The following is a 27,873-nucleotide window of genomic DNA, read 5'->3' as shown; positions in this document are numbered from 1 at the left end:
TTGTTCTGGTGCTGTATTCTGTGTACTATTGATGGCTCTGGTGATGTATTCATGTAGTGATGATGGTTCTGGTGCTTTATTCGTCACCAGAACCATCATCAGAATCTGAATACGAAACCAAAATCATCATGTGTACATGAAAACATCACCAGAGCCATCAACAGTAAATAAAAACGACACTAGAACCATCATCAGTAGATTAATAGGTTACTAGAACCACCATCAATACATGAATTTATCACCAGTACCACCATCAGTAGATAAATGCATCACCAGATCCTTCAACAGTAAATGCATACATCACAAGAATCACTGTCAGTACATAAATACAACACAAGTACCATCATCAGTACATAAATACATCACTAGAACCACCATCAGTACATTAATACATCACCATCAGTACATGAAAACATCACCAAGCTTGGTACAGCTATCAATTGTAATGTCAAGTCAGCCCCATATACATTTGTATCCCAGCACCTCAGGAACCTACAAGTTCCAGTATGTCCTTAACAATAGTGAAGAGACGCTGGGAGTTATTATCAGTCATTATCAGACTGTGGACCATACAGGAACCACAGTACTGATGAGACATAGTCAGTATCAAGAAGTAAACATTTACATACAGGTGCCTTATAGGTGACATCTTCTCGGAGTCTTTTCTTTCTTTTCGTCTCCATCTTGTCCATGATGACTTTTCACATCCACAGCTCTTCTCTGCAGACCTCCCTCTTCTTCAGTCTTCTGCAGCACATCCCGACATGAGTGTTATTAAAATTCCCTCTGTATAAAAATATCTGTCCTTACTATGGCTTAAATAAGCCTCCTATGTTATATGTTCTCCACATTGTCTGCCCTTATGAGCTACACCCTCCACACTGTCCGCCTTAATGAGGTATAATAACCGCCCCATTGTCTGGCATTATTACCTATAAGCGCCACACACCTCCACCTGCTCTACTGTTTTCCCTTACACTCTCTATAGCTCCACACTGTCCTCCTGTCAGGCTAACCTCTCTCCATACTGTGCCCTCATGTCACTCTGCCCCTTTCCATATTCATACTGTGCCCCTTTTTCACACTATGTCCTCATCCTGCCAACCACATTGTCATCCCCCAGCTGTATCCCCTCCTCACACTGTCCCCCTACACAGTTTGGTGGTCACAGCGCCCATACAGTAAAATATCCACAACAGCTCCTAATATACACTATGATGTCCATCACAGCCCCCCATTATATAGTATGATAGTCCCCACAGCACCCTATACAATATTATGGCCCTCCAGTCACCGATACACTATAATGGTCCCACAGCCCCTTATATACAGTATAATGTCCCGCACAGCCCCCTATACAGTATGGTCACCACAGCACCCAATATGAGGTCCCCAACAGCACCCAATACAGTATGGTCACCCTCTTGTTATGTCCCCACAGCCCCTCTTGTAATGTCTCCATAGCCATCCCCTCTTGTGATGTCCCCACAGCCCCTCCTATGTTCCCATAGCCGGCCCCTCTTGTAATGTCCCCATAGGCAGCCTCTTATGTCTCCATAGCCAGCCCCTCCTGTGTCCCCATAGCCAGCCCCTCTTGTGATGTCCCCATAGCCAGCCCCCTTTGTGATGTCCGCACAGCCCCTCCTGTGTTCCCATAGCCAGCCCCTCTTATGTCTCCATAGCCAGCCCCTCCTGTGTTCCCATAGCCAGCCCCTCTTATGTCTCCATAGCCAGCCCCCCTTGTGATGTCCCCATAGCCAGCCCCCCTTGTGATGTCCCCATAGCCAGCCTCTTATGTCTCCATAGCCATCCCCTCTTATGATGTCCCCATAGCCATCCCCTCTTGTGATGTCCCCACAGCCCCTCCTGTGTTCCCATAGCCAGCCCCTCTTATGTCTCCATAGCCAGCCCCTCTTGTGATGTCCCCATAGCCAGCCCCCCTTGTGATGTCCGCACAGCCCCTCCTGTGTTCCCATAGCCAGCCCCTCTTATGTCTCCATAGCCAGCCCCTCTTGTGATGTCCCCATAGCCAGCCCCCCTTGTGATGTCCGCACAGCCCCTCCTGTGTTCCCATAGCCAGCCCCTCTTGTGATGTCCGCACAGCCCCTCCTGTGTTCCCATAGCCATCCCCTCTTGTGATGTCCCCACAGCCCCTCCTGTGTTCCCATAGCCAGCCCCTCTTATGTCTCCATAGCCAGCCCCTCTTGTGATGTCCCCATAGCCAGCCCTCCTTGTGATGTCCGCACAGCCCCTCCTGTGTTCCCATAGCCAGCCCCTCTTGTGATGTCCGCACAGCCCCTCTTGTGATGTCCGCACAGCCCCTCCTGTGTTCCCATAGCCATCCCCTCTTGTGATGTCCCCACAGCCCCTCCTGTGTTCACATAGCCAGCCCCTCTTATGTCTCCATAGCCAGCCCCTCTTGTGATGTCCCCATAGCCAGCCCCTAGGTATAATAGCCTCCACCCGTTAGAATAATAATAGAATAATAATTAAAAAAATCTTATACTCACCTAATCCAGGCTCCCTGTCCAGCGCACCTCCGTCTCCTCTTCCATCTGGTGCAGCAGTGGGCGCTGGACGGTGCGATGACGCCACTGCATCGCAACATCCGACATCCTATGCGTGTGCCGGAGTTTGCAGCGGAGCAGGGGGCTGATTACAGCTCCTATGGTCCTGTGCCAGGTGCCTCCGACATCAATTGTATTCACCTCTGCGGGGAAGAAGCGATGGCCGGGGTGCAGGCCGAGAGAGGGGTGAGTGGTGTCAGTGACTACTACACTGCTCCCCTGTGTACCAGCGTCCCGGCCATCACTGTGCTGAATGCCTGCGGCCGGAAGAAGGGGGCCGCAGGCATTCAGCAATGTCAGGGTTTTTTTTCTCTGAAATGTGCCCTCCTCGGTTAGGCAGATAGTAGCTCCCTAGGCAGGTGCCTACCCTGCCTACCCCTTGTTTCAGCCCTAGTATTTACACACTCCACCGGCAGAATAGTGAGCGCAGCTCTGGAGTATAGCACAGGATGTGCGTCGTGTGGAATTGTTTGCGGTTTTCTCCCTTTTCTGACTTTCTTTCTTCTCTTTACAGCAGATTAATCAGGACTTGAACATTCAGCTCCTGAAAGACGGTTACCGATTAGATGAGATTCCTGACGATGAAGATCTGGACCTTATCCCCCCCAAATCTGTCAACCCCACCTGCATGTGCTGCCAAGCCACCTCCTCCACCGCCTGCCACATCCAGTAATGAGGGCGCCCGTGATTTGTGCATTCCACGATTACTGTAATCTAACAGCCATTGCTTCCTCCTATGGTAGGACACGCACCTGTTTGTGTTCATGGAGCCGGGAGAAACCAAACCCACAACCCATTATATACAGGATTTATCCGGGACAGGACTGGTGCGGGCGGCGCAGGGATGAGCGGCGCCCCCCATCATCTGCTGCTGCTCATTACACACTCCTCATCGGTCACTAGAGACCGGGAAGGAAACGTGCCAACACCTGGGGCCACATGTGCTCGTACCGGGGGCCGCATGTGCTCGTACCAGGGGCCGCTCCAAGGTCTGTGGGGTCCACTCCTGTGCCATGACGTCAGTTCCACAGAAATAATCGGTCAAGCGTAAGTGCTCTACAAAGAGTGGGATCCTCATGGTGCACTGGCTGCTAAAATCCAATCACAGAAGACCCCTCACTAATAGTGCACGGGAGACCCCCCCATATAATGCACAAGAACCCCCCATATAGTGCACAGGAACCCCCCATATACAGTGCAATGGAGACCCCGTCCATATAGTGCCATGGAGACCCCCCCCATATAATGCACACAATCCCCCCATATAGTTCAAGGGAGACCCCTCCCTCCATATAGTGCACAGGAGACCCCTCCCTCCATAGAGTGCACAGGAGACCCCTCCCTCCATATAGTGCACAGGAGACCCCTCCCTCCATATAGTGCACAGGAAACCCCTCCCTCCATAGAGTGCACAGGAGACCTCTCCATATAATGCACAGCAGACCCCCCCATATAGTGCGTGGCAGGCCCCCCATATAATTCACACTGACACCCACCACCCCCGTATAGTGGGTGGGAGGCCCCCCATATAATGCACAGCAGACCACCATATAGTTCATGGGAGGCCCCCCCCATATAATGCACAGCAGACCCCCCCATATAGTGCGTGGGAGGCACCCCATATAATGCACAGCAGACCCCCTTATAGTGCATTGGAGGCCCCCCATATAATGCACAGCGGACCCCCATATAGTGCACAGGAGACCCCCATATAGTGCACAGAAGACCCCTCATATAGTGCACAGAAAACCCTCCATATAATACACAGAAGACCCCCCACATCGTGCACAGAAAACCCTCCATATAATACACAGAAGACCCCCCATACAATACACAGAAGACCCCCCATATAGTGCACAGAAAACCCTCCATACAATACACAGAAGACCCCCCCCATTATAGTGCACAGAAAACCCTCCATATAGTCCACAGGTACCACCTCCCTCCATATAGTGCACAGCAGACCCCCATATAGTGCACAGGAGACCCCCATATAGTATACAGGAGACCCCCCCATATAGTGCACAGGAAACCCCCCCCCATATAGTGCACAGGAGACCCCCCCCCATATAGTGCACAGGAGACCCCTCATATAATGCACAGCAGACCCCCCATGTAGTGTGTGGGAGCCCCTCCATATTCTCCGCCATCATTTGGTTTCTTCTGTCTCCATGTTTTATGTCCATATTTACAGAGCGCCCCCCTGAGTCCTGAAGGTGAAGGTGAGTCCACTGGAGAAGTCGGCCGCACGCTGTCACCCACCCACCCAATCCTCGTCACTCGCGTCTCTCACGGACCCCCGTATGTGGTGAAGCGTCTCCCCAGTCCTGGCAGAGACGAGGGGCGGCCGCTGGGGGGAGTAGTTGTCTGTCCCTGATGTCCTTCTAGAGATCACCTATAGCCCCCCACCTTATCTCCTGAGAGACCCCCACTGCTCCATCACACTCTCAGGGGCTCGGGAAGCTGAGATATGAGGGGCTGTTTGCCGAGAGCTCACATTGTGCCTGGGGGGCTCTGCGGGGCCACAAGTCATTATTGACTCTCTGAGGCCCTACGCTGTAAGAGGGGCTCCCCAGTGACATCTAAAGCAGGACCCTGCAAACAGCGCCCCCCATCTCATCTCCCTGCAGTGAAGGACAGACCTGGAGACCTGTGTAATAGCACCATCTAGTGGTCAGCATGTCCCGATGATGCCCATAGATCCCTGTGTAAGCGCTCCCCCTATGGTAGAACATGGGTATTACAGCCACATCCCTGTGTGATAGCTCCCCCTGGAGGGCAGTAATGGACATTGTCCAGATGGATTATAACTCTCATTCTCCTCCTGTCAGTACGAGGAGATATTTATGATTATCGAACCCCATGAATCTACTCTTATGATATAAATTATATGGCCGCCCATCATTTCCTGCTGTACACTGTATGTTATAATCGTATCCCGCTCTCACAAGAACTCTTAGAGGGTGTAATAGGGGGTGTACATACTTTTGGCCGGTCACTGTTCTGTTCTTCCGCCGCTCCGCCCCCCCCCCCCCCCATCGCTGTACTCATGATGTAGGATACGTTCTGCCTTAACCCTTGTAGAGCTGGGTCTGTGTAGAGCGCCCTCTCTGGGTGTGGAGGGGTTTCGGCTCCTCGGCCCGTTGCAGGGACACGTGACCCTTTGGCACAGAAGAGGTTAAATGTCCTTTTTCTGATTTTTTTTTTTTTTTTTTGCGTCGTCGTATTATTTATTCTGAGATCCGATGTGTTTTTCTGTTGGGATCTGTAAACTTGTATAATATTTTTTTAACATTTCCATCGCAGTATTTATCAGTGTTACTGGTGTGTGTAGTGTAACATGACGATATTAAAGCATATCTATCAACACGCCCGGCTCCGCCTCGTGTATCGCCGCAGGCGTCAGAGCGTAGCGCCAGAGACAAAAGTACTGAGCAGCAGGTCAAAGCAGCATCTAAAAGAGCACGGACTGGGCGGTCAAAACGGGACGTTCAGCCTGGAGCTGGGAGAAAAGGAAGCAAAGGAAGGTAATGGAGGAAATCAGATTCAAAACTTTTTCATAAATAAAAAGTTTAATTACACGTTAATATTCCAAGGGGAAATAGATTTTTGCTGCTGTCGTGTCCGGCTCATCGATGATCGTGGAAACCAATACATTGTACAAAATCCTCATCTGCGAGCTGGACACGACTGCAGATAAAATATATTACTCTGGAATATTAACATGTAACTAAACTTTTTATTTATTGATCAGACTTTACAAATTTCTGAATCTTTGTAATATAAACCCCATGCTGAAAGTGCTTGTTTTACTTTCTAGTCCATGCACATTTAGAAGCTGCTTTGACCTGCTGCTCCGTACTCAGATGCTATTTACAATCACTTTCCCTTTGTGAGCAGAGACGCTCACACAGTCTCCAACGGATGGTAACAGCCGTCCTACTCACTGCGCTCACCGCTCTGCTCCTCCCAGTGTCAGGCCATGTCGCTGGGCTGCTTCTGCAACACTTCCAGCACTGCTACATCCTCCTGTTGCTGGAGAATCTACAACCGGCTATAGGGAGGCACAGCCAGACTCTGCATAAATTTGAAACAACTGTGTCCTCCAGATTTGTGCCTCCCCGGCCTGTCCCCTGCCTGGGGGGATATATTAGGCAGCTCCTCCCTCCAAATTTCATCTGATCTCTCCGCTCCTAATTGGGCTTTGTATTCAGAACCTGTGCTGCTCGACCTCGGACTTTCTGACCACGTCTCTGTCTTTGTCCTCTGTGCCTTGTATTTGTGGCCGGACTCTCCGGTCAGCTGCTGCAGGTCCGGTGACTGCCCTGGAGTGGCACCTTGTGGCTACCTTGCGGCCCAAGCCTATCCTCACCATCAGAGGCTCTAGTGAAGAGCAGGTAGCCACTTAGTTACGCCCCTCTAGGGTAAGCCCTGGCGCAGTAAGTCCACACCCACCAGCGTTACAGCGTCTGAGTACAGAGCAGCAGTTCAAAGCAGCTTCTAAAAGTGCACGGACTAGGAAGAAAAAACAGCACGTTCAGAATTAATGTTGGGAGAAAAGGAAGCAAAGTAAGGTATTGGACAATATTACAAATATTCAGAACTTTGCAAGGGCTGAAAAATAAATATTAAAAAAAAATAAAGTTTAGTTCCTCTGTAAATAAATGGATACATTGTAACAATCTACAGCAGTGTGATCTGGAGCGATTTCAGTCCTGGATGATACAAGTATACCAGCAGTGTGATCTGGAGCGATTTCAGTCCTGGATGATACAAGTATACCAGCAGTGTGATCTGGAGCGATTTCAGCCCTGGATGATACAAGTATACCAGCAGTGTGATCTGGAGCGATTTCAGTCCTGGATGATACAAGTATACCAGCAGTGTGATCTGGAGCGATTTCAGTCCTGGATGATACAAGTATACCAGCAGTGTGATCTGGAGCGATTTCAGTCCTGGATGATACAAGTATACCAGCAGTGTGATCTGGAGCGATTTCAGTCCTGGATGATACAAGTATACCAGCAGTGTGATCTGGAGCGATTTCAGTCCTGGATGATACAAGTATACCAGCAGTGTGATCTGGAGCGATTTCAGTCCTGGATGATACAAGTATACCAGCAGTGTGATCTGGAGGGATTTCAGTCCTGGGTGATACAAGTACACCAGCAGTGTGATCTGGAGCGATTTCAGTCCTGAATGATACAAGTATACCAGCAGTGTGATCTGGAGCGATTTCAGTCCTGGATGAAACAAGTATACCAGCAGTGTGATCTGGAGCGATTTCAGTCCTGGATGATACAAGTATACCAGCAGTGTGATCTGGAGCGATTTCAGCCCTGGATGATACAAGTATACCAGCAGTGTGATCTGGAGCGATTTCAGTCCTGGATGATACAAGTATACCAGCAGTGTGATCTGGAGCGATTTCAGTCCTGGATGATACAAGTATACCAGCAGTGTGATCTGGAGCGATTTCAGTCCTGGATGATACAAGTATACCAGCAGTGTGATCTGGAGGGATTTCAGTCCTGGGTGATACAAGTACACCAGCAGTGTGATCTGGAGCGATTTCAGTCCTGAATGATACAAGTATACCAGCAGTGTGATCTGGAGCGATTTCAGCCCTGGATGATACAAGTATACCAGCAGTGTGATCTGGAGCGATTTCAGCCCTGGATGATACAAGTATACCAGCAGTGTGATCTGGAGCGATTTCAGCCCTGGATGATACAAGTATACCAGCAGTGTGATCTGGAGCGATTTCAGTCCTGGATGATACAAGTATACCAGCAGTTTGATCTGGAGCGATTTCTGTCCTGCATGATACAAGTATACCAGCAGTGTGATCTGGAGCGATTTCAGTCCTGGATGATACAAGTATACCAGCAGTGTGATCTGGAGCGATTTCAGTCCTGGATGATACAAGTATACCAGCAGTGTGATCTGGAGCGATTTCAGTCCTGGATGATACAAGTATACCAGCAGTGTGATCTGGAGCGATTTCAGCCCTGGATGATACAAGTATACCAGCAGTGTGATCTGGAGCGATTTCAGTCCTGGATGATACAAGTATACCAGCAGTGTGATCTGGAGCGATTTCAGTCCTGGATGATACAAGTATACCAGCAGTGTGATCTGGAGCGATTTCAGTCCTGGATGATACAAGTATACCAGCAGTGTGATCTGGAGCGATTTCAGTCCTGGATGATACAAGTATACCAGCAGTGTGATCTGGAGCGATTTCAGCCCTGGATGATACAAGTATACCAGCAGTGTGATCTGGAGCGATTTCAGCCCTGGATGATACAAGTATACCAGCAGTGTGATCTGGAGCGATTTCAGCCCTGGATGATACAAGTATACCAGCAGTGTGATCTGGAGCGATTTCAGCCCTGGATGATACAAGTATACCAGCAGTGTGATCTGGAGCGATTTCAGTCCTGGATGATACAAGTATACCAGCAGTGTGATCTGGAGCGATTTCAGTCCTGGATGATACAAGTATACCAGCAGTGTGATCTGGAGCGATTTCAGTCCTGGATGATACAAGTATACCAGCAGTGTGATCTGGAGCGATTTCAGTCCTGGATGATACAAGTATACCAGCTGTGTGATCTGGAGCGATTTCAGTCCTGGATGATACAAGTATACCAGCAGTGTGATCTGGAGCGATTGCAGTCCTGGATGATACAAGTTATACCAGCAGTGTGATCTGGAGCGATTTCAGTCCTGGATGATACAAGTATACCAGCAGTGTGATCTGGAGCGATTTCAGTCCTGGATGATACAAGTATACCAGCAGTGTGATCTGGAGCGATTTCAGTCCTGGATGATACAAGTATACAAGCAGTGTGATCTGGAGCGATTTCAGTCCTGGATGATACAAGTATACCAGCAGTGTGATCTGGAGCGATTTCAGTCCTGGATGATACAAGTTATACCAGCAGTGTGATCTGGAGCGATTTCAGTCCTGGATGATACAAGTATACCAGCAGTGTGATCTGGAGCGATTTCAGTCCTGGATGATACAAGTATACCAGCAGTGTGATCTGGAGCGATTTCAGTCCTGGATGATACAAGTATACCAGCAATGTGATCTGGAGCGATTTCAGTCCTGGATGATACAAGTATACCAGCAGTGTGATCTGGAGCGATTTCAGTCCTGGATGATAAAAGTATACCAGCAGTGTGATCTGGAGCGATTTCAGTCCTGGATGATAAAAGTATACCAGCAGTGTGATCTGGAGCGATTTCAGTCCTGGATGATACAAGTATACCAGCAGTGTGATCTGGAGCGATTTCAGTCCTGGATGATACAAGTATACCAGCAGTGTGATCTGGAGCGATTTCAGTCCTGGATGATACAAGTATACCAGCAGTGTGATCTGGAGCGATTTCAGTCCTGGATGATACAAGTATACCAGCAGTGTGATCTGGAGCGATTTCAGTCCTGGATGATACAAGTATACCAGCAGTGTGATCTGGAGCGATTTCAGTCCTGGATGATACAAGTATACCAGCAGTGTGATCTGGAGCGATTTCAGTCCTGGATGATACAAGTATACCAGCAGTGTGATCTGGAGCGATTTCAGTCCTGGATGATACAAGTATACCAGCAGTGTGATCTGGAGCGATTTCAGTCCTGGATGATACAAGTATACCAGCAGTGTGATCTGGAGCGATTTCAGTCCTGGATGATACAAGTATACCAGCAGTGTGATCTGGAGCGATTTCAGTCCTGGATGATACAAGTATACCAGCAGTGTGATCTGGATCGATTTCAGTCCTGGATGATACAAGTATACCAGCAGTGTGATCTGGAGCGATTTCAGTCCTGGATGATACAAGTATACCAGCAGTGTGATCTGGAGCGATTTCAGTCCTGGATGATACAAGTATACCAGCAGTGTGATCTGGAGCGATTTCAGTCCTGGATGATACAAGTATACCAGCAGTGTGATCTGGAGCGATTTCAGCCCTGGATGATACAAGTATACCAGCAGTGTGATCTGGAGCGATTTCAGTCCTGGATGATACAAGTATACCAGCAGTGTGATCTGGAGCGATTTCAGTCCTGGATGATACAAGTATACCAGCAGTGTGATCTGGAGCGATTTCAGTCCTGGATGATACAAGTATACCAGCAGTGTGATCTGGAGCGATTTCAGTCCTGGATGATACAAGTATACCAGCAGTGTGATCTGGAGCGATTTCAGTCCTGGATGATACAAGTATACCAGCAGTGTGATCTGGAGCGATTTCAGTCCTGGATGATACAAGTATACCAGCAGTGTGATCTGGAGCGATTTCAGTCCTGGATGATACAAGTATACCAGCAGTGTGATCTGGAGCGATTTCAGTCCTGGATGATACCAAAACCAGGGGAGGAGTCCTGAGGAGATAATTTGCATATTCCCACTGCATTTTGGGGTAAGTGAAGAGTCTCCGCGAGCTCAAAGAACACTGGATTTTGGCTGTTGGAGCTGAAAAGAGGACATCGGTAAACCGCGCGCCGCATTTTGAAGCTTTTTTTTGAAGCTTTTTTCACTGTTTTCAGAACATTAACAATAAGAACATGGAAGAGTCCAGGAGCCATTTGGTGAGCTGCATATCCTGCTACATGTTCACAGACTTGCCAGTGGAAAAGCCAAACTTCACATGCCAGAAATGCAAGCTTGTGTCCCTGTTGGAGGAAAAGTTGCGAAATCTAGAAGAGAGGTTAACTACCTTGAAAATCATTAAGGAAGGTGAAGAGTTCTTAGACAGAGCAGAATTATCTCTTCATGATTCAGAAAGAGAAGAAATTCGAACTGCACCTGACGAAACAGAGGAATGGAAGCATGTGACCCACAGAAGCAGGAGGATCGAGAGGCAGTCAGCACCCATACTGCTCAGGAACCAGTACCAGGCTCTCACGCAGGAGAACCATGAAGAAATACAGCAAAATAAGACTTTGCCAGCAATGAATAACCTTGTAAGCCCTCAGAATCCTCCTGGATGGAGAAAGAAGAATGTTGTGAAGAAAAAACGGAGAGTGGTGGTCATGGGGGATTCCCTGTTAAGAGGAACAGAGGCCGCTATCTGCAGACCAGACATAACCTCAAGAGAAATGTGCTGTCTTCCAGGAGCAAAAATTAAAGATGTGTCTGACAGGATATCAAGACTCTTCAGACCTACAGATCACTACCCATTCCTGCTAATACATGTGGGGACAAATGACACCGCAAGAAAGGACCTGGAAACCATCTGCAGTGACTTTGAAGACTTAGGCAAGAAAGTGAAAGAATTGGGAGCGCAGGTGGTCTTCTCATCCATCCTCCCAGTGGATGGCCATGGAACAATGAGGTGGAATAAGATTCTACAGGTGAACAACTGGCTACGTCGATGGTGCCGTCAACAAGGATTTGGATTTCTGGATCACGGAATGAATTACCTATACGATGGACTACTTGCTAGAGATGGGGTGCACCTTACGAAGACTGGAAAACATGTATTTGGAAGTCGCCTTGCTACACTCATCAGAAGAGCTTTAAACTAGAACAATGTGGGAAGGGAAGCAAAAGGCCAGAAAAAGCCATACAACTGACAAATACTATTGAGATCTCTGCTACTGGAAGTGGAAAGGAAGAACAAAGACAAAACAATTTAAATAATAAAAATATGGGAGGAAGAGAAACCAATCACAAACTAAAATGTTTTTATACAAATGCACAAAGCATGGGCAACAAACAAGGACAATTGGAACTACTAATGCAGGAAAAGGAATATGATGTCATTGGAATCACTGAAACTTGGTGGGACGATACACATGATTGGAATAAAAGGCTAAAAGGATACAACTTATCTGCAAGAAACAGACTTGATAAACGAGGAGGAGGTGTCGCATTGTATGTTAGAAAAGCGAATATCTGCACAGAGATTGAAGCTTCAGAGACTGGGAGTTCTGTGGAAACTGTTTGGGTAAGAATACAAGGAGAGAACAACGGAAAGGACACCATTGTAGGCATTTACTACAGGCCACCTGGGCAAGCTGAAGATATGGATGAACTCTTTATGTATCAAATGACCAAGTTCTCCAACAAATATGACGTAGTGGTCATGGGAGATTTCAACTATCCAGACATTTGTTGGGAATCTCTCTCAAGTAAAACTAACAGGTCAAGCAAATTCTTATCCTCTCTTGCTGACAACTTTATCTTCCAAAAGGTAGGGGAGAAAACAAGGGGATCTGCTACTTTGGATCTAATCCTTATAAACAGGGAGGAAATGGTTGAGGAGGTAAAGGTGGCTGGGACCCTAGGAGGCAGCGATCATGCTATTTTAGAATTTTGGATAACTAGAGGAGGAAGACATGTGAAGACTCAAACTTCAAGGTTAGATTTCAGAAAGGCAGATTTTAAGAGACTCAGAAAGAGAATAGGAGGGATCCAATGGCTGGATGTCCTTAAGGACAAAAATGTCCAGGAAGGATGGGAAATTTTTAAAAATGAGATTCTCAAAGCACAATCGTTAACAATCCCGAAAAGTAGGAAGAATGGGAAGCATTTAAGGAAACCAGGATGGATGAACACAGAACTTAAACACATGCTAAAAAGAAAGAAAGAAATGTTTATTAAATGGAAAGAGGGAGGCATATCTAAAGAAGATTATAATGTAGTCTGCAGATCCTGCAGGGCACGTATCAGGTTAGCTAAAGCTGACAATGAATTAAGGCTTGCAAGAGATGTCAAAAGCAATAAAAAAGGATTTTGGGGGTATGTCAAAAGTAAAAGAAAAGTCAAAGATGCTATAGAATTTTTACAGGATGAAAATGGAGAAATGGTAAGAGAGGATGTTGAGAAGGCCGAACTTTTTAATTCCTATTTTGCATCTGTTTTCTCTCAGAAAGAAAATGCAACATTAACTGATCTTCACTGTCCTTTTAAAGGAATAGAGGAATCCAAGTTATCTGTAAACAGAAAGATTGTGAGGGAATATTTAGCTAACATAAATGAGTTCAAGTCTCCAGGTCCAGATGAATTACACCCCAGAGTACTGAAGGAGATCGTAGAAGAAATTTTAGAACCACTCTCCATAATCTTTGAAAATTCTTTTAGAACAGGAGAAGTCCCAGAAGACTGGAGAAGAGCAAATGTTGTTCCTATCTTCAAAAAGGGGAAGAAGGTGGACCCAGGGAACTATAGGCCGGTGAGTCTGACTTCTATACCAGGAAAGATCTTTGAACAAATTATTAAACAACATGTATGTAAGTACATGGATAAGAATGAAGTGATTAACCAGAGTCAGCATGGGTTTGTAACTAACAAGTCATGTCAGACTAACTTAATTTCCTTCTATGACAGAATCACTGACTGGGTGGATCAGGGAAATGCTGTAGATATAGTATATCTTGACTTCAGCAAAGCATTTGACAAAGTATCTCACACCATCCTTATTGAAAAAATGACCAAGTATGCAATGGACCAGGCAACTGTTAGGTGGATTCATAACTGGCTTAGTGATCGGACTCAAAGGGTGGTTGTAAATGGCTTCACATCCAGCTGGATGAATGTCTCAAGTGGGGTACCACAGGGCTCCGTCCTGGGACCTGTATTGTTCAACATCTTTATCAATGATTTAGATGAAGGAATTGAGGGTAAACTGATTAAATTTGCTGATGACACAAAGCTAGGAGGGATAGCTAATACTAGAGAAGAGAGAGAGAGGATTCAAAAAGACCTAAATAAACTGGAGCAGTGGGCAGCAACCAACAGAATGGTTTTTAACAGGGAAAAATGCAAAGTACTACATCTGGGCAATAAAAATGAAAAAAGCATATACAGAATGGGAGGAATAGAGCTAAGCAACAGTACATGTGAAAAAGACTTAGGTATACTAATAGATCATAGACTGAACATGAGTCAACAGTGTGATGCAGCAGCAAAAAAGGCAAATACAATTCTGGGATGTATTAACAGAAGCATACAGTCTAGATCACGTGAAGTCATTATCGGTCTTTACTCCTCTTTGGTCAGACCTCATCTGGAATACTGTGTACAGTTTTGGGCACCACATTTTAAAAAAGACATAGACAAACTGGAGCAAGTTCAGAGAAGAGCGACCAGAATGGTGACTGGTCTGCAAACCATGTCCTATAAGGAACGGTTGCAGGATTTGGGAATGTTTAGCTTGCAAAAAAGAAGACTGAGAGGAGACTTAATAGCTGTCTACAAATATGTCAAGGGCTGTCACATTGTAGAAGGATCATCTTTATTCTCATTTGCACAAGGAATGACTAGAAGCAATGGGATGAAACTAAATGGGAGGAGACACAGATTAGATATTAGAAAAAACTTTTTGACAGTTAGGGTGATTAATGAGTGGAACAGGCTGCCACGAGAGGTGGTGAGTTCCCCTTCAATGGACGTCTTCAAACAGAGGCTGGACAGACATCTGTCTGAGATGATCTAGTGAATCCTGCTTTGAGCCGGGGGTTGGACCAGATTACCCAGGAGGTCCCTTCCAACTCTACCATTCTATGATTCTATGATACAAGTATACCAGCAGTGTGATCTGGAGCGTTTTCCGTCCTGGATGATACAAGTATACCAGCAGTGTGATCTGGAGCGATTTCAGTCCTGAGTGATACAAGTATACCAGCAGTGTGATCTGGAGCGATTTCAGTCCTGGATGATACAAGTATACCAGCAGTGTGATCTGGAGCGATTTCAGTCCTGGATGATACAAGTATACCAGCAGTGTGATCTGGAGCGATTTCAGTCCTGAGTGATACAAGTATACCAGCAGTGTGATCTGGAGCGATTTCAGTCCTGGATGATACAAGTATACCAGCAGTGTGATCTGGAGCGATTTCAGTCCTGGATGATACAAGTATACCAGCAGTGTGATCTGGAGCGATTTCAGTCCTGGATGATACAAGTATACCAGCAGTGTGATCTGGAGCGATTTCAGTCCTGGGTGATACAAGTATACCAGCAGTGTGATCTGGAGCGATTTCAGCCCTGGATGATACAAGTATACCAGCAGTGTGATCTGGAGCGATTTCAATCCTGGATGATACAAGTATACCAGCTGTGTGATCTGGAGCGATTTCAGTCCTGGGTGATACAAGTATACCAGCAGTGTGATCTGGAGCGATTTCAGTCCTGGGTTATACAAGTATACCAGCAGTGTGATCTGGAGCGATTTCAGTCCTGGATGATACAAGTATACCAGCAGTGTGATCTGGAGCGATTTCAGTCCTGGATGATACAAGTATACCAGCAGTGTGATCTGGAGCGATTTCAGCCCTGGATGATACAAGTATACCAGCAGTGTGATCTGGAGCGATTTCAGTCCTGGATGATACAAGTATACCAGCTGTGTGATCTGGAGCGATTTCAGTCCTGGGTGATACAAGTATACCAGCAGTGTGATCTGGAGCGATTTCAGTCCTGGGTTATACAAGTATACCAGCAGTGTGATCTGGAGCGATTTCAGTCCTGGATGATACAAGTATACCAGCAGTGTGATCTGGAGCGATTTCAGTCCTGGATGATACAAGTATACCAGCAGTGTGATCTGGAGCGATTTCAGTCCTGGATGATACAAGTATACCAGCAGTGTGATCTGGAGCGATTTCAGTCCTGGGTGATACAAGTATACCAGCAGTGTGATCTGGAGCGATTTCAGTCCTGGGTGATACAAGTATACCAGCAGTGTGATCTGGAGCGATTTCAGTCCTGGGTGATACAAGTATACCAGCAGTGTGATCTGGAGCGATTTCAGTCCTGGGTGATACAAGTATACCAGCAGTGTGATCTGGAGCGATTTCAGTCCTGGATGATACAAGTATACCAGCAGTGTGATCTGGAGCGATTTCAGTCCTGGATGATACAAGTATACCAGCAGTGTGATCTGGAGCGATTTCAGTCCTGGATGATACAAGTATACCAGCAGTGTGATCTGGAGCGATTTCAGTCCTGGATGATACAAGTATACCAGCAGTGTGATCTGGAGCGATTTCAGTCCTGGATGATACAAGTATACCAGCAGTGTGATTTGGAGCGATTTCAGTCCTGGATGATACAAGTATACCAGCAGTGTGATCTGGAGCGATTTCAGTCCTGGATGATACAAGTATACCAGCAGTGTGATCTGGAGCGATTTCAGTCCTGGGTGATACAAGTATACCAGCAGTGTGATCTGGAGCGATTTCAGTCCTGGATGATACAAGTATACCAGCAGTGTGATCTGGAGCGATTTCAGTCCTGGGTGATACAAGTATACCAGCAGTGTGATCTGGAGCGATTTCAGTCCTGGATGATACAAGTATACCAGCAGTGTGATCTGGAGCGATTTCAGTCCTGGATGATACAAGTATACCAGCAGTGTGATCTGGAGCGATTTCAGTCCTGGGTGATACAAGTATACCAGCAGTGTGATCTGGAGCGATTTCAGTCCTGGGTGATACAAGTATACCAGCAGTGTGATCTGGAGCGATTTCAGTCCTGGATGATACAAGTATACCAGCAGTGTGATCTGGAGCGATTTCAGTCCTGGATGATACAAGTATACCAGCAGTGTGATCTGGAGCGATTTCAGTCCTGGATGATACAAGTATACCAGCAGTGTGATCTGGAGCGATTTCAGTCCTGGATGATACAAGTATACCAGCAGTGTGATCTGGAGCGATTTCAGTCCTGGATGATACAAGTATACCAGCAGTGTGATCTGGAGCGATTTCAGTCCTGGATGATACAAGTATACCAGCTGTGTGTGCACAAAGGACAAAAAAAATATTCACACTTCAGTGGCAGCAAGCGAAGTGGTAGAAAGTTTTATTAATTTTTAGTCGTTTTCTATTTTTATATCACTGATCGAAATCGCTTCCGATTCTTCATCTTTCTGATAGATTTTGTCTATTTTTCCGTTATTAACATCTGCAGAAATCTGATGAGGAACCTGCACGGCGCAGACAGAACGGAGAACACTCACCCTTCCTGTCTGCAGATGGATGCTGCGCGTTCCCTGCAGTTCATTATATTTAATAAGCCCTCCTCCTCCTCCTCCTCTTCCTCCTTTCTCTCCCATCAACATTTTCATCCTCTTAATATAGTGCAGTCATATTATACAGCACTGTGCACTTACACAATTGCTCATTTTGTTTTTCTACCCGGCTGATTCTTCTCTTTTCCATTAGATCTATGACATCATGTGATTAAAATACTGAGGAGCTGAATCCTTCTAAGGTCTATGTAGAAACAGGAGGTCAATTTTCCCTGCATGAGTCATCACTGCAAAGGTCTATGGCAGCGGGAGGAGGAAGCAGCTGGGTCAGGAGTTGAAGAGGGGGAAAGATAAATGCAGGGACAAGAGACTTCCTGTTTCTACATAGAGTAGAGAAAAGAGAAGAATTATCTGGGTAAAAAAGCAAAATGAGCAATTGTAAGTACACAGTGCTGTATAATATCATTATTGCAATATATTAAGAGGATAAAAACTTTGATGTGAGGAGGAGGAGGAGGAGGGCTTCTTTAAGGTTTAGGATAATGATGCTCAGACTCTTGGGGTCCCAGAATAATTTAAGTCACTGAAGGATGTTGTCGGGGGGCAGGATGTTTGGATCACGCCTTCCCTCTGTATGTCACTTTGCTGCCTCATGGGTCACGTCGCTTCGCTGGAGACCGGCGGGGTGCAAAGTCACATTATATGGCCATCCAGAACTCACAACTGAAAGGTTGTTGCAGCTGTATCCAGTCTGAACAATCCTCTGTGAACTGAACTCCAGCCTGATACATTGTAATAAACTCCTGAAAAGATTTGCGCCATTTGCTATGAAGCTCCCAGAGGATATTATATAGACTGTATACAATTGTAACAAACCCTCAGCTGTGAAAAGTATAAGGTTTTAAGATCAAGGTTTTTATTGTTTCCATTCACTGATAGCGGAAGGTTCTCTTCATTGCAGTGATGAAATGAAATTATATTCTTGTGAGCGAAATGTGCTCTCTTCTATGACTTTCGATCTCCAAATTGATAAGATTTGTTTTACGAGCGCTCGGGAAATCAATACATTACAGCCTTGTATGGTGTACGCTGGACTTCTGCTTTATTAGCACATGTAGGCACTTTAAATAAGATCACAGACCAAGTAAAAGTTCGCTCTGAACTATGAGCCAATAGGAACTTTAGGGACGTGAATAGAAATGTGAAACTTCCCCGCCAATCAGTGTTACTTGATCACTAGGACACGGGGATTACAAGACCAGATGGAGACCACATATGCAAAATGGAATCTGTTCTTTCACAATTCTCTTCAGTTTATGTGCAGAATATATTTTCAGCAAGGCTGGACTTGCCAAAAAAAGAAGAAGGAATCAAAATTGCTGGACGAATCATTGATACAACATTGATAGCAACAAGCGTAGATGGAATGAAGAACTTATTACAGATGGTCAAGATGGAAGGCTCGAACATGGGACTCCTACTCAACACAAAGAAGACAAAGATATTGACTATTGCCAGGTATGACAGGACACAACTGTGGTGGACAGCCACGAACTAGAAGTTGTAAAGGAATTCAGCCTACTCAGATCAATGATCACTCAAGATGCGGCGAAGACACGGGAAGTCAATAGGAGAATAGCCATGGGCAAATCAACAATGAAGTCTCTGGACAAGGTCTTCAAATCGAGGAACATTTCACTGGAGATGAAGACACGGCTCGTACACAGTTTGGTCTTTTCTGTGGTAACATACGGATGCGAAATTTGGACTATAAAGAAACAAGACAGAAGAAGAATGGACGCCTGTCAGGAAAATATTAATGTCAGGGACAGATTAACAGAATATTAGCCCTTCTCCCATGCCCTCTCCTGTAGTGTTTGTCCAGAGATGACAATTATTCTGTGTCTTCCTGCAAATTATCCCCCACAGCCAAAAGGCTTTACACATGAAGTGTCACAAGCTAAAATGCAAATGTATTTCCTCTTAACACAGACCAGAGATAGATTGACACCTTCTCCTAAGTAATGAGTTTGGAGGAAAGAGGAAATGGTTCGTTAAGTTCAAAGAGACCAACAGACAATTCTTGGCCACCAGCCATAGCCAGATCGGCTCCGATATTAGATATGAAATAGTATGAGTTCCATATGTCCGGCAATAACGAGACCCAAATGGGTAGTGACCAAATCAGCCCAGGAATGTGTAGGTAGTTTTCCAGGGCTGTAACCAAAATCAGGGAGCTGCAGCACAAAAACTCCAGAATGGCAGACTGCAGCTATGTGAAGTGTGATATCAAAATAAAGATAAAATCATAAGGGAAAAAATGGCGTAGTTTGCTAGCTTCTGCGATCAACGAGCGATGAGTTATCGCAGAAGTTAGCGTTTCTAATAAAAATGTACGGGCTGGAGACCGGCCCACATGATGTCACCACAAGGGGCGTGTGGGCAGATCTACCCTTAGGTATAAAAGAGTCTATGGAGAAGACAGGAGCACTCATTGCCAGGGGGGGAATAAGAATTATAAGCAACGGGTCCTGTTCAATAACAGCATAATCTGGAGAGCCCCTCCTCCACCTATATTGAATCGTCTCCGCGATCGTATTGTGTAAGTAAGTTATCTTCTCTTTCCTCCTGTTTATTTTATGTAACTGCCTATGTATTTTAATGTCCCCTTTGTAACATCCCTGTATATATCTTTCCTAAACACTGCCTCCCTTTTGGATTAAATATAAAATTTAATAGTTCTGTTTCTTTTGTTCTGTAATCGTTCCCTTCCCCGAAGCCATACGCTACCAGAACGCAGGCGTCCGGCCAGGCCTGTATTATATTTTAAACTCGGCCGGTGGTGGCAGAGAATATTAATAATTGGGCTATCATGAAGCTGACAGTGACCGTACGGAGGGCGTTAAACACGGATTCCAGGCTGTGGAACCCAGGGTGTTGAGCCATATGCTCACTGGTCGCTTACCGATACCTATGTAGAGAGTAGTCTGGATCGCGTGCTCGCGACTCCGGACGAAATACGGACAGCGTGACGGCACGGTGGGATATTGTATGATCCTGCCGGTGTCGACCTGACAAATTGGTGGCAGCGGTGGGATATTGTATGATCCTGCCGGTGTCGTCCTGACAACCTCCTTCTCCAGCACCACATTTCAAAGGCGTTGTCAGTACCATGGATGGTGAGAAGAACAAACAAATCAATTCTGGGAACAAATCAAGACAGACATGTCACTCCAAGCAAGGATCACCAAGCTACGACTTGCCTACTGTGGACACATCAGCAGACGAGAGCAATCCGTGGAGAAGGACATTATGGTTGGAAGAATAGAAGGAGCAAGACGAAGAGGAAGAAAAACAACCAGTTGGCTTGATACTATCAAGATAACGGCGGAGAAGACCCTGGTGGACCTCTCTAGGCTGCACAAGATCGATCTTCCTACAGAACGTTCATCCATCAAGTCGCCATGGCTCGAGATCGAGCTGAAGGACGGTAAATAAAATAAATAATCTGAAATTATATTTGTATGGCAGGAACCAATTGTCTGGCACTGGGAGTACCAGGGGTCTGGGGTCCCCAAATATCAGTCTTGTCCATGATGGTGGCCCAAAAGTCAATCAATGATTACAACTGTCCCCTTACGATAATGATTCGATGGACCCGACCCGTATCCTCCAATATCAGAAGGGGCGGAGAGTATGGAGACCCCTCCCCTTCCGCTTCCTTACTGTTGTAACCCTGATGCCAAACTGGGAAACAGACTGACTTGAGTGTAGGAACATGGGGGTAATTGTTCTGAACCCTGAACGTCCCGTTTATTGGGGAGTTTCCTTTAATTCCCTTATATATTTAGATTTTCTAATATCCCAGTGATTCCCATCCTGTCCTCCCTGGGGGCGCGGGGTCTACAGCTCCTGGATATTATATCCTATATGGCAGACGGGTCACCCCGGCCTCAGACGCCGATTAGGCAGATGGTGTCAGTGGGACAATGAGATGATGGTCAGTAATCAGCTGTGTATGAAGAGGAGCAGCCATGAGTGACCGCAGCTCCCAGCATGGGATGATGGAGGTTGTAGTGCTGCTGATGCTCCTCCCTGGGTCACCTGCGCTGGGGTTCACCGTCTATCGGATGCAGAAGTACGGCCTGGAGGGGCGCAGTCACGGTGAGTGTCCAACCATTACTGATCACTGATGAGCCGACCGATCACCGACCAATACCGGAGCGACTGGTCAATAAGGACACGGAGTCCTGAGCCGGATCACAGAAAGGGGCTTGCTGTAGGATATAAGACCTGTCATGTACCATCGAAAAAATTGCAGAGGGCAAGCAGATAATATACATTTCAATTTGCATATAGACTTAATAGTCATGAACATCATCATAGTAGAAATATGTATATCTGCTGACTAGATTGGATAGACCAATCGGAACGAAATTAGAAGCTATATATAAAAATATCCGACAAATAGGTCATTGATGTAAAATAAAAGAGACCTTTATTACAATAAGTAGGGTACATGGTGGCACAGAAAAGGAGCACACACACATGATAATAACATGTTAAAACATACGGTTGATTATTGCATACAGACAGGATATCAGAGCTAAATGACAGTAAAACCACTCTGATTTAGAGATCCAATATGACTGCCACTGAAAACTGCTACACTGGCGGGGTATCAATCCCAGATGCTAGGAGCTTGTAGCTAAATTAGGTACAACCAGGGATGTGACCAGCAGTATATGTCCCTATCAAAAGATAGGTAACATCTGAAAGTCTAAGTGATTGTTAGTACATTGCATTAGTTGCTTATCATATCCATATACATAGTTGTACATAGTTATATGGTATTCAAATGGTTCGTACCTGATTTGTGAAACATGCACGTTGTATAGTAACTCTGGGTTCAATGATCCATAAAGCATGCACGTATATGAAGTGGCTCTGGGTTCAATGGTCCTGCTGTTAGTGTGGTGCTCACCCCGACGCGCGTTTCGCTGTGTCCTTCATTAGGGGGTGTTATCAGGTGTGGGTGCTGCTTTTCTGTGCCACCATGTACCCTACTTATTGTAATAAAGGTCTCTTTTATTTTACATCAATGACCTATTTGTCGGATATTTTTATATATAGGTTCTACTGTCATGTACCATGTATCATAATGGCCGTGATCTGCGGACCATGGACAGAGTATTGCAGGGAGAACAACTCCAATCGTTTGTGCTACATTTCTTTAACCCTGTCCCCATAAATAGTGTATAAGGTGACATATAGCATTTATATAATTAGCACATTTGGGGCCCTGGTTGTGCCACATATTGTGTATATAATTGGTCCATACAGAACTCAATTAATGTCATATGGTGTCCATATAATTTATGCATTTAACGCTGAGATAGTGTCCATATAATTAATGCATATAATGCCCAGATAGTGCCATACAGGTCCCTATAATATCGGGAATATCATGCCCAGATAATGCCATACAGGTCCCTATAATGTCGGGAATATCACACCCAGATAATGCCATACAGGTCCCTATAATATCAGGAATATCACGCCCAGATAATGCCATACAGGTCCCTATAATATCAGGAATATCACACCCAGATAATGCCATACAGGTCCCTATAATATCAGGAATCTCACGCCCAGATAATGCCATACAGGTTCCTATAATATCGGGAATATCACGCCCAGATAATGCCATACAGGTCCATATAATATCAGGAATATCACGTCCAGATAATGCCATACAGGTCCCTATAATATCGGGAATATCACGCCCAGATAGTGCCATACAGGTCCCTATAATATCAGGAATATCACGCCCAGATAATGCCATACAGGTCCCTATAATATCGGGAATATCACGCCCAGATAGTGCCATACAGGTCCCTATAATATCTGGAATATCACGTCCAGATAATGCCATACAGGTCCCTATAATATCGGGAATATCACGCCCAGATAATGCCATACAGGTCCTTATAATATCAGGAATATCACACCCAGATAGTGCCATACAGGTCCATATAATATCAGGAATATCACGCCCAGATAATGCCATACTGGTCCCTATAATATCGGGAATATCACGCCAAGATAGTGCCATACAGGTCCCTATAATATCGGGAATATCACGCCCAGTTAATGCCTTACAGGTACCTAAAAAACAGGAATATCACGCCCAGATAATGCCATACAGGTCCCTATAATATCGGGAATATCACGCCCAGTTAATGCCATACAGGTCCCTATAATATCAGGAATATCACGCCCAGATAATGCCATACAGGTCCCTATAATATCGGGAATATCACGCCCAGATAGTGCCATACAGGTCCCTATAATATCAGGAATATCACGCCCAGATAATGCCATACAGGTCCCTATAATATCGGGAATTTCAAGACCAGATAGTGCCATACAGGTACCTATAATATCAGGCAAAAACGCCCAGATAATGCCATACAGGTCCCTATAATATCGGGAATATCACGCCCAAATAATGCCATACAGGTCCCTATAATATCGGGAATATCACGCCCAGATAGTGCCATACAGCATCCATAGAATATCAGGAGTATCACGCCCAGATAATGCCATACAGGTCCCTATAATATCGGGAATATCACGCCCAGATAGTGCCATACAGCATCCATAGAATATCAGGAGAATCACGCCCAGATAATGCCATACAGGTCCCTATAATATCGGGAATATCACGCCCAGATAGTGACATACAGGTCCCTATAATATCGGGAATATCACGACCAGATAGTGACATACAGGTCCCTATAATATCAGGAATATCACGCCCAGATAGTGCCATACAGGTCCCTATAATATCAGGAATATCACGCCCAGATAGCGACATACAGGTCCTTATAATATCAGGAATATCACACCCAGATAGTGCCATACAGGTCCATATAATATCAGGAATATCACGCCCAGATAATGCCATACTGGTCCCTATAATATCGGGAATATCACGCCAAGATAGTGCCATACAGGTCCCTATAATATCGGGAATATCACGCCCAGTTAATGCCTTACAGGTACCTAAAAAACAGGAATATCACGCCCAGATAATGCCATACAGGTCCCTATAATATCGGGAATATCACGCCCAGTTAATGCCATACAGGTCCCTATAATATCAGGAATATCACGCCCAGATAATGCCATACAGGTCCCTATAATATCGGGAATATCACGCCCAGATAGTGCCATACAGGTCCCTATAATATCAGGAATATCACGCCCAGATAATGCCATACAGGTCCCTATAATATCGGGAATTTCAAGACCAGATAGTGCCATACAGGTACCTATAATATCAGGCAAAAACGCCCAGATAATGGCATACAGGTCCCTATAATATCGGGAATATCACGCCCAAATAATGCCATACAGGTCCCTATAATATCGGGAATATCACGCCCAGATAGTGCCATACAGCATCCATAGAATATCAGGAGTATCACGCCCAGATAATGCCATACAGGTCCCTATAATATCGGGAATATCACGCCCAGATAGTGCCATACAGCATCCATAGAATATCAGGAGAATCACGCCCAGATAATGCCATACAGGTCCCTATAATATCGGGAATATCACGCCCAGATAGTGACATACAGGTCCCTATAATATCGGGAATATCACGACCAGATAGTGACATACAGGTCCCTATAATATCAGGAATATCACGCCCAGATAGTGCCATACAGGTCCCTATAATATCAGGAATATCACGCCCAGATAGCGACATACAGTGTCCATATAATATCAGGAATATCACGCCCAGATAATGCCATACAGGTCCCTATAATATCAGGAATATCACAGCCAGATAATGCCATACAGGTCCCTATAATATCGGGAATATCATGCCCAGATAATGCCATACAGGTCCCTATAATATCAGGAATATCACGCCCAGATAGTGCCATGCAGCGTCCATATAATATCAGGAATATCACGCCCAGATAATGCCATACAGGTCCGTATAATATCAGGAATATCACGCCAAGTTAATGCCATACAGGTCCCTATAATATCAGGAATATCACACCCAGATAGTGACATACAGGTCCCTATAATATCGGAAATATCACGCCCAGATAATGCCATACAGTGTCCATATAATATCGGGATTATCACGCCCAGATAGTGCCATACAGGTCCCTATAATATCAGGAATATCACGCCCAGATAATGCCATACAGGTCCCTATAATATCAGGAATATCACGCCCAGATAATGCCATACAGGTCCCTATAATATCGGGAATATCACGCCCAAATAATGCCATACAGGTCCCTATAATATCAGGAATATGACACCCAGATAGTGCCATACAGTTCCATATAATATCGGGAATATCACGCCCAGATAGTGCCATACAGGTCCCTATAATATCAGGTATATCACGCCCAGATAATGCCATACAGGTCCCTATAATATCGGGAATATCACACCCAGATAGTACCATACAGGTCCCTATAATAACAGGAATATCACGCCCAGATAATGCCATACAGGTCCATATAATATCAGGTATATCACGCCCAGATAATGCCATACAGATCCCTATAATATCGGGAATATCACACCCAGATAATGTCATAGAGGTCACTATAATATCGGGAATATCACGCCCAGATAGTGCCATACAGATCCCTATAATATTGGGAATATCACACCCAGATAATGCCATACAGTATCCATATAATATCAGGAATATCACACCCAGATAATGCCATACAGGTTCCTATAATATCAGGAATATCACGTCCAGATAATGCCATATAGGTCCCTATAATAACAGGAGTATCACGCCCAGATAGTGCCATACAGGTCCCTATAATATCGGGAATATCACACCCAGATAATGCCATACAGGTCCCTATAATATCGGGAATATCACGCCCAGATAATGCCATACAGGTCCTTATAATATCGGTAATATCACACCCAGATAATGCCATACAGGTCCCTATAATATCGGGAATATCACGCCCAGATAATGCCATACAGGTCCCTATAATATCAGAAATATCGCGCCCAGATAATGCCATACAGGTCTCTATAATATCAGAAATATCACGCCCAGATAATGCCATACAGGTCCCTATAATATCGGGAATATCATGCCCAGATAGTGCCATACAGGTTCCTATAATATCTGGAATATCACGCCCAGATAATGCCATACAGGTCCCTATAATATCAGGAATATCACACCCAGATAATGCCATACAGGTCCCTATAATATCGGGAATATCACGCCCAGATAATGCCATACAGGTCCATATAATATCGGAAAGATCACACCCAGATAATGCCATACAGCTCCCTATAATATCGGGAATATCACGCCCAGATATTGCCATACAGGTCCCTATAATATCGGGAATATCACACCCAGATAATGCCATACAGGTTCCTATAAGATCGGAAATATCACAACCAGGTAATGCCATACAGGTCCCTATAATATCAGGAATATCACGCCCAGATAGTGCCATACAGGTCCCTATAATATCAGGAATATCACGCCCAGATAATGCCATACAGGTCCCTATAATATCGGGAATATCACGCCCAGATAGTGACATACAGGTCCCTATAATATCGGGAATATCACGACCAGATAGTGACATACAGGTCCCTATAATATCAGGAATATCACGCCCAGATAGTGCCATACAGGTCCCTATAATATCAGGAATATCACGCCCAGATAGCGACATACAGGTCCTTATAATATCAGGAATATCACACCCAGATAGTGCCATACAGGTCCATATAATATCAGGAATATCACGCCCAGATAATGCCATACTGGTCCCTATAATATCGGGAATATCACGCCAAGATAGTGCCATACAGGTCCCTATAATATCGGGAATATCACGCCCAGTTAATGCCTTACAGGTACCTAAAAAACAGGAATATCACGCCCAGATAATGCCATACAGGTCCCTATAATATCGGGAATATCACGCCCAGTTAATGCCATACAGGTCCCTATAATATCAGGAATATCACGCCCAGATAATGCCATACAGGTCCCTATAATATCGGGAATATCACGCCCAGATAGTGCCATACAGGTCCCTATAATATCAGGAATATCACGCCCAGATAATGCCATACAGGTCCCTATAATATCGGGAATTTCAAGACCAGATAGTGCCATACAGGTACCTATAATATCAGGCAAAAACGCCCAGATAATGGCATACAGGTCCCTATAATATCGGGAATATCACGCCCAAATAATGCCATACAGGTCCCTATA

At 45.3% G+C, this 27,873-nt stretch overlaps 1 protein-coding gene and 1 pseudogene across 3 annotated transcripts in view; both read left to right on the top strand.

The window, feature by feature from the left end:
- Positions 1 to 5,936, top strand: part of FAM219A (family with sequence similarity 219 member A) — a 191,622-nt gene extending 185,686 nt beyond the window's left edge. For 2 of the 3 annotated variants that reach the window (XM_073682657.1, XM_073682637.1), the window contains exon 6: positions 3,082 to 5,936. In XM_073682657.1, coding sequence (XP_073538758.1) covers positions 3,082 to 3,240 — 159 coding nt within the window. In that variant the 3' untranslated portion in view covers positions 3,241 to 5,936. The remainder of the gene's footprint in view (positions 1 to 3,081) is intronic. The other variant, XM_073682646.1, reaches the window with a different exon arrangement.
- A 15,656-nt stretch (positions 5,937 to 21,592) lies between these two features.
- The window catches only part of LOC141148951 (BOS complex subunit NCLN-like), a 232,840-nt pseudogene continuing 226,559 nt past the window's right edge, over positions 21,593 to 27,873 (top strand).

The sequence above is a fragment of the Phyllobates terribilis genome, unplaced genomic scaffold (genome assembly GCF_046119375.1).
Source record: "Phyllobates terribilis strain yellow unplaced genomic scaffold, ASM4611937v1 Scaffold_1__5_contigs__length_1240528914, whole genome shotgun sequence".
Lineage (NCBI taxonomy): Eukaryota > Metazoa > Chordata > Amphibia > Anura > Dendrobatidae > Phyllobates > Phyllobates terribilis.
This window is presented reverse-complemented; position numbering and strand designations above follow the sequence as displayed.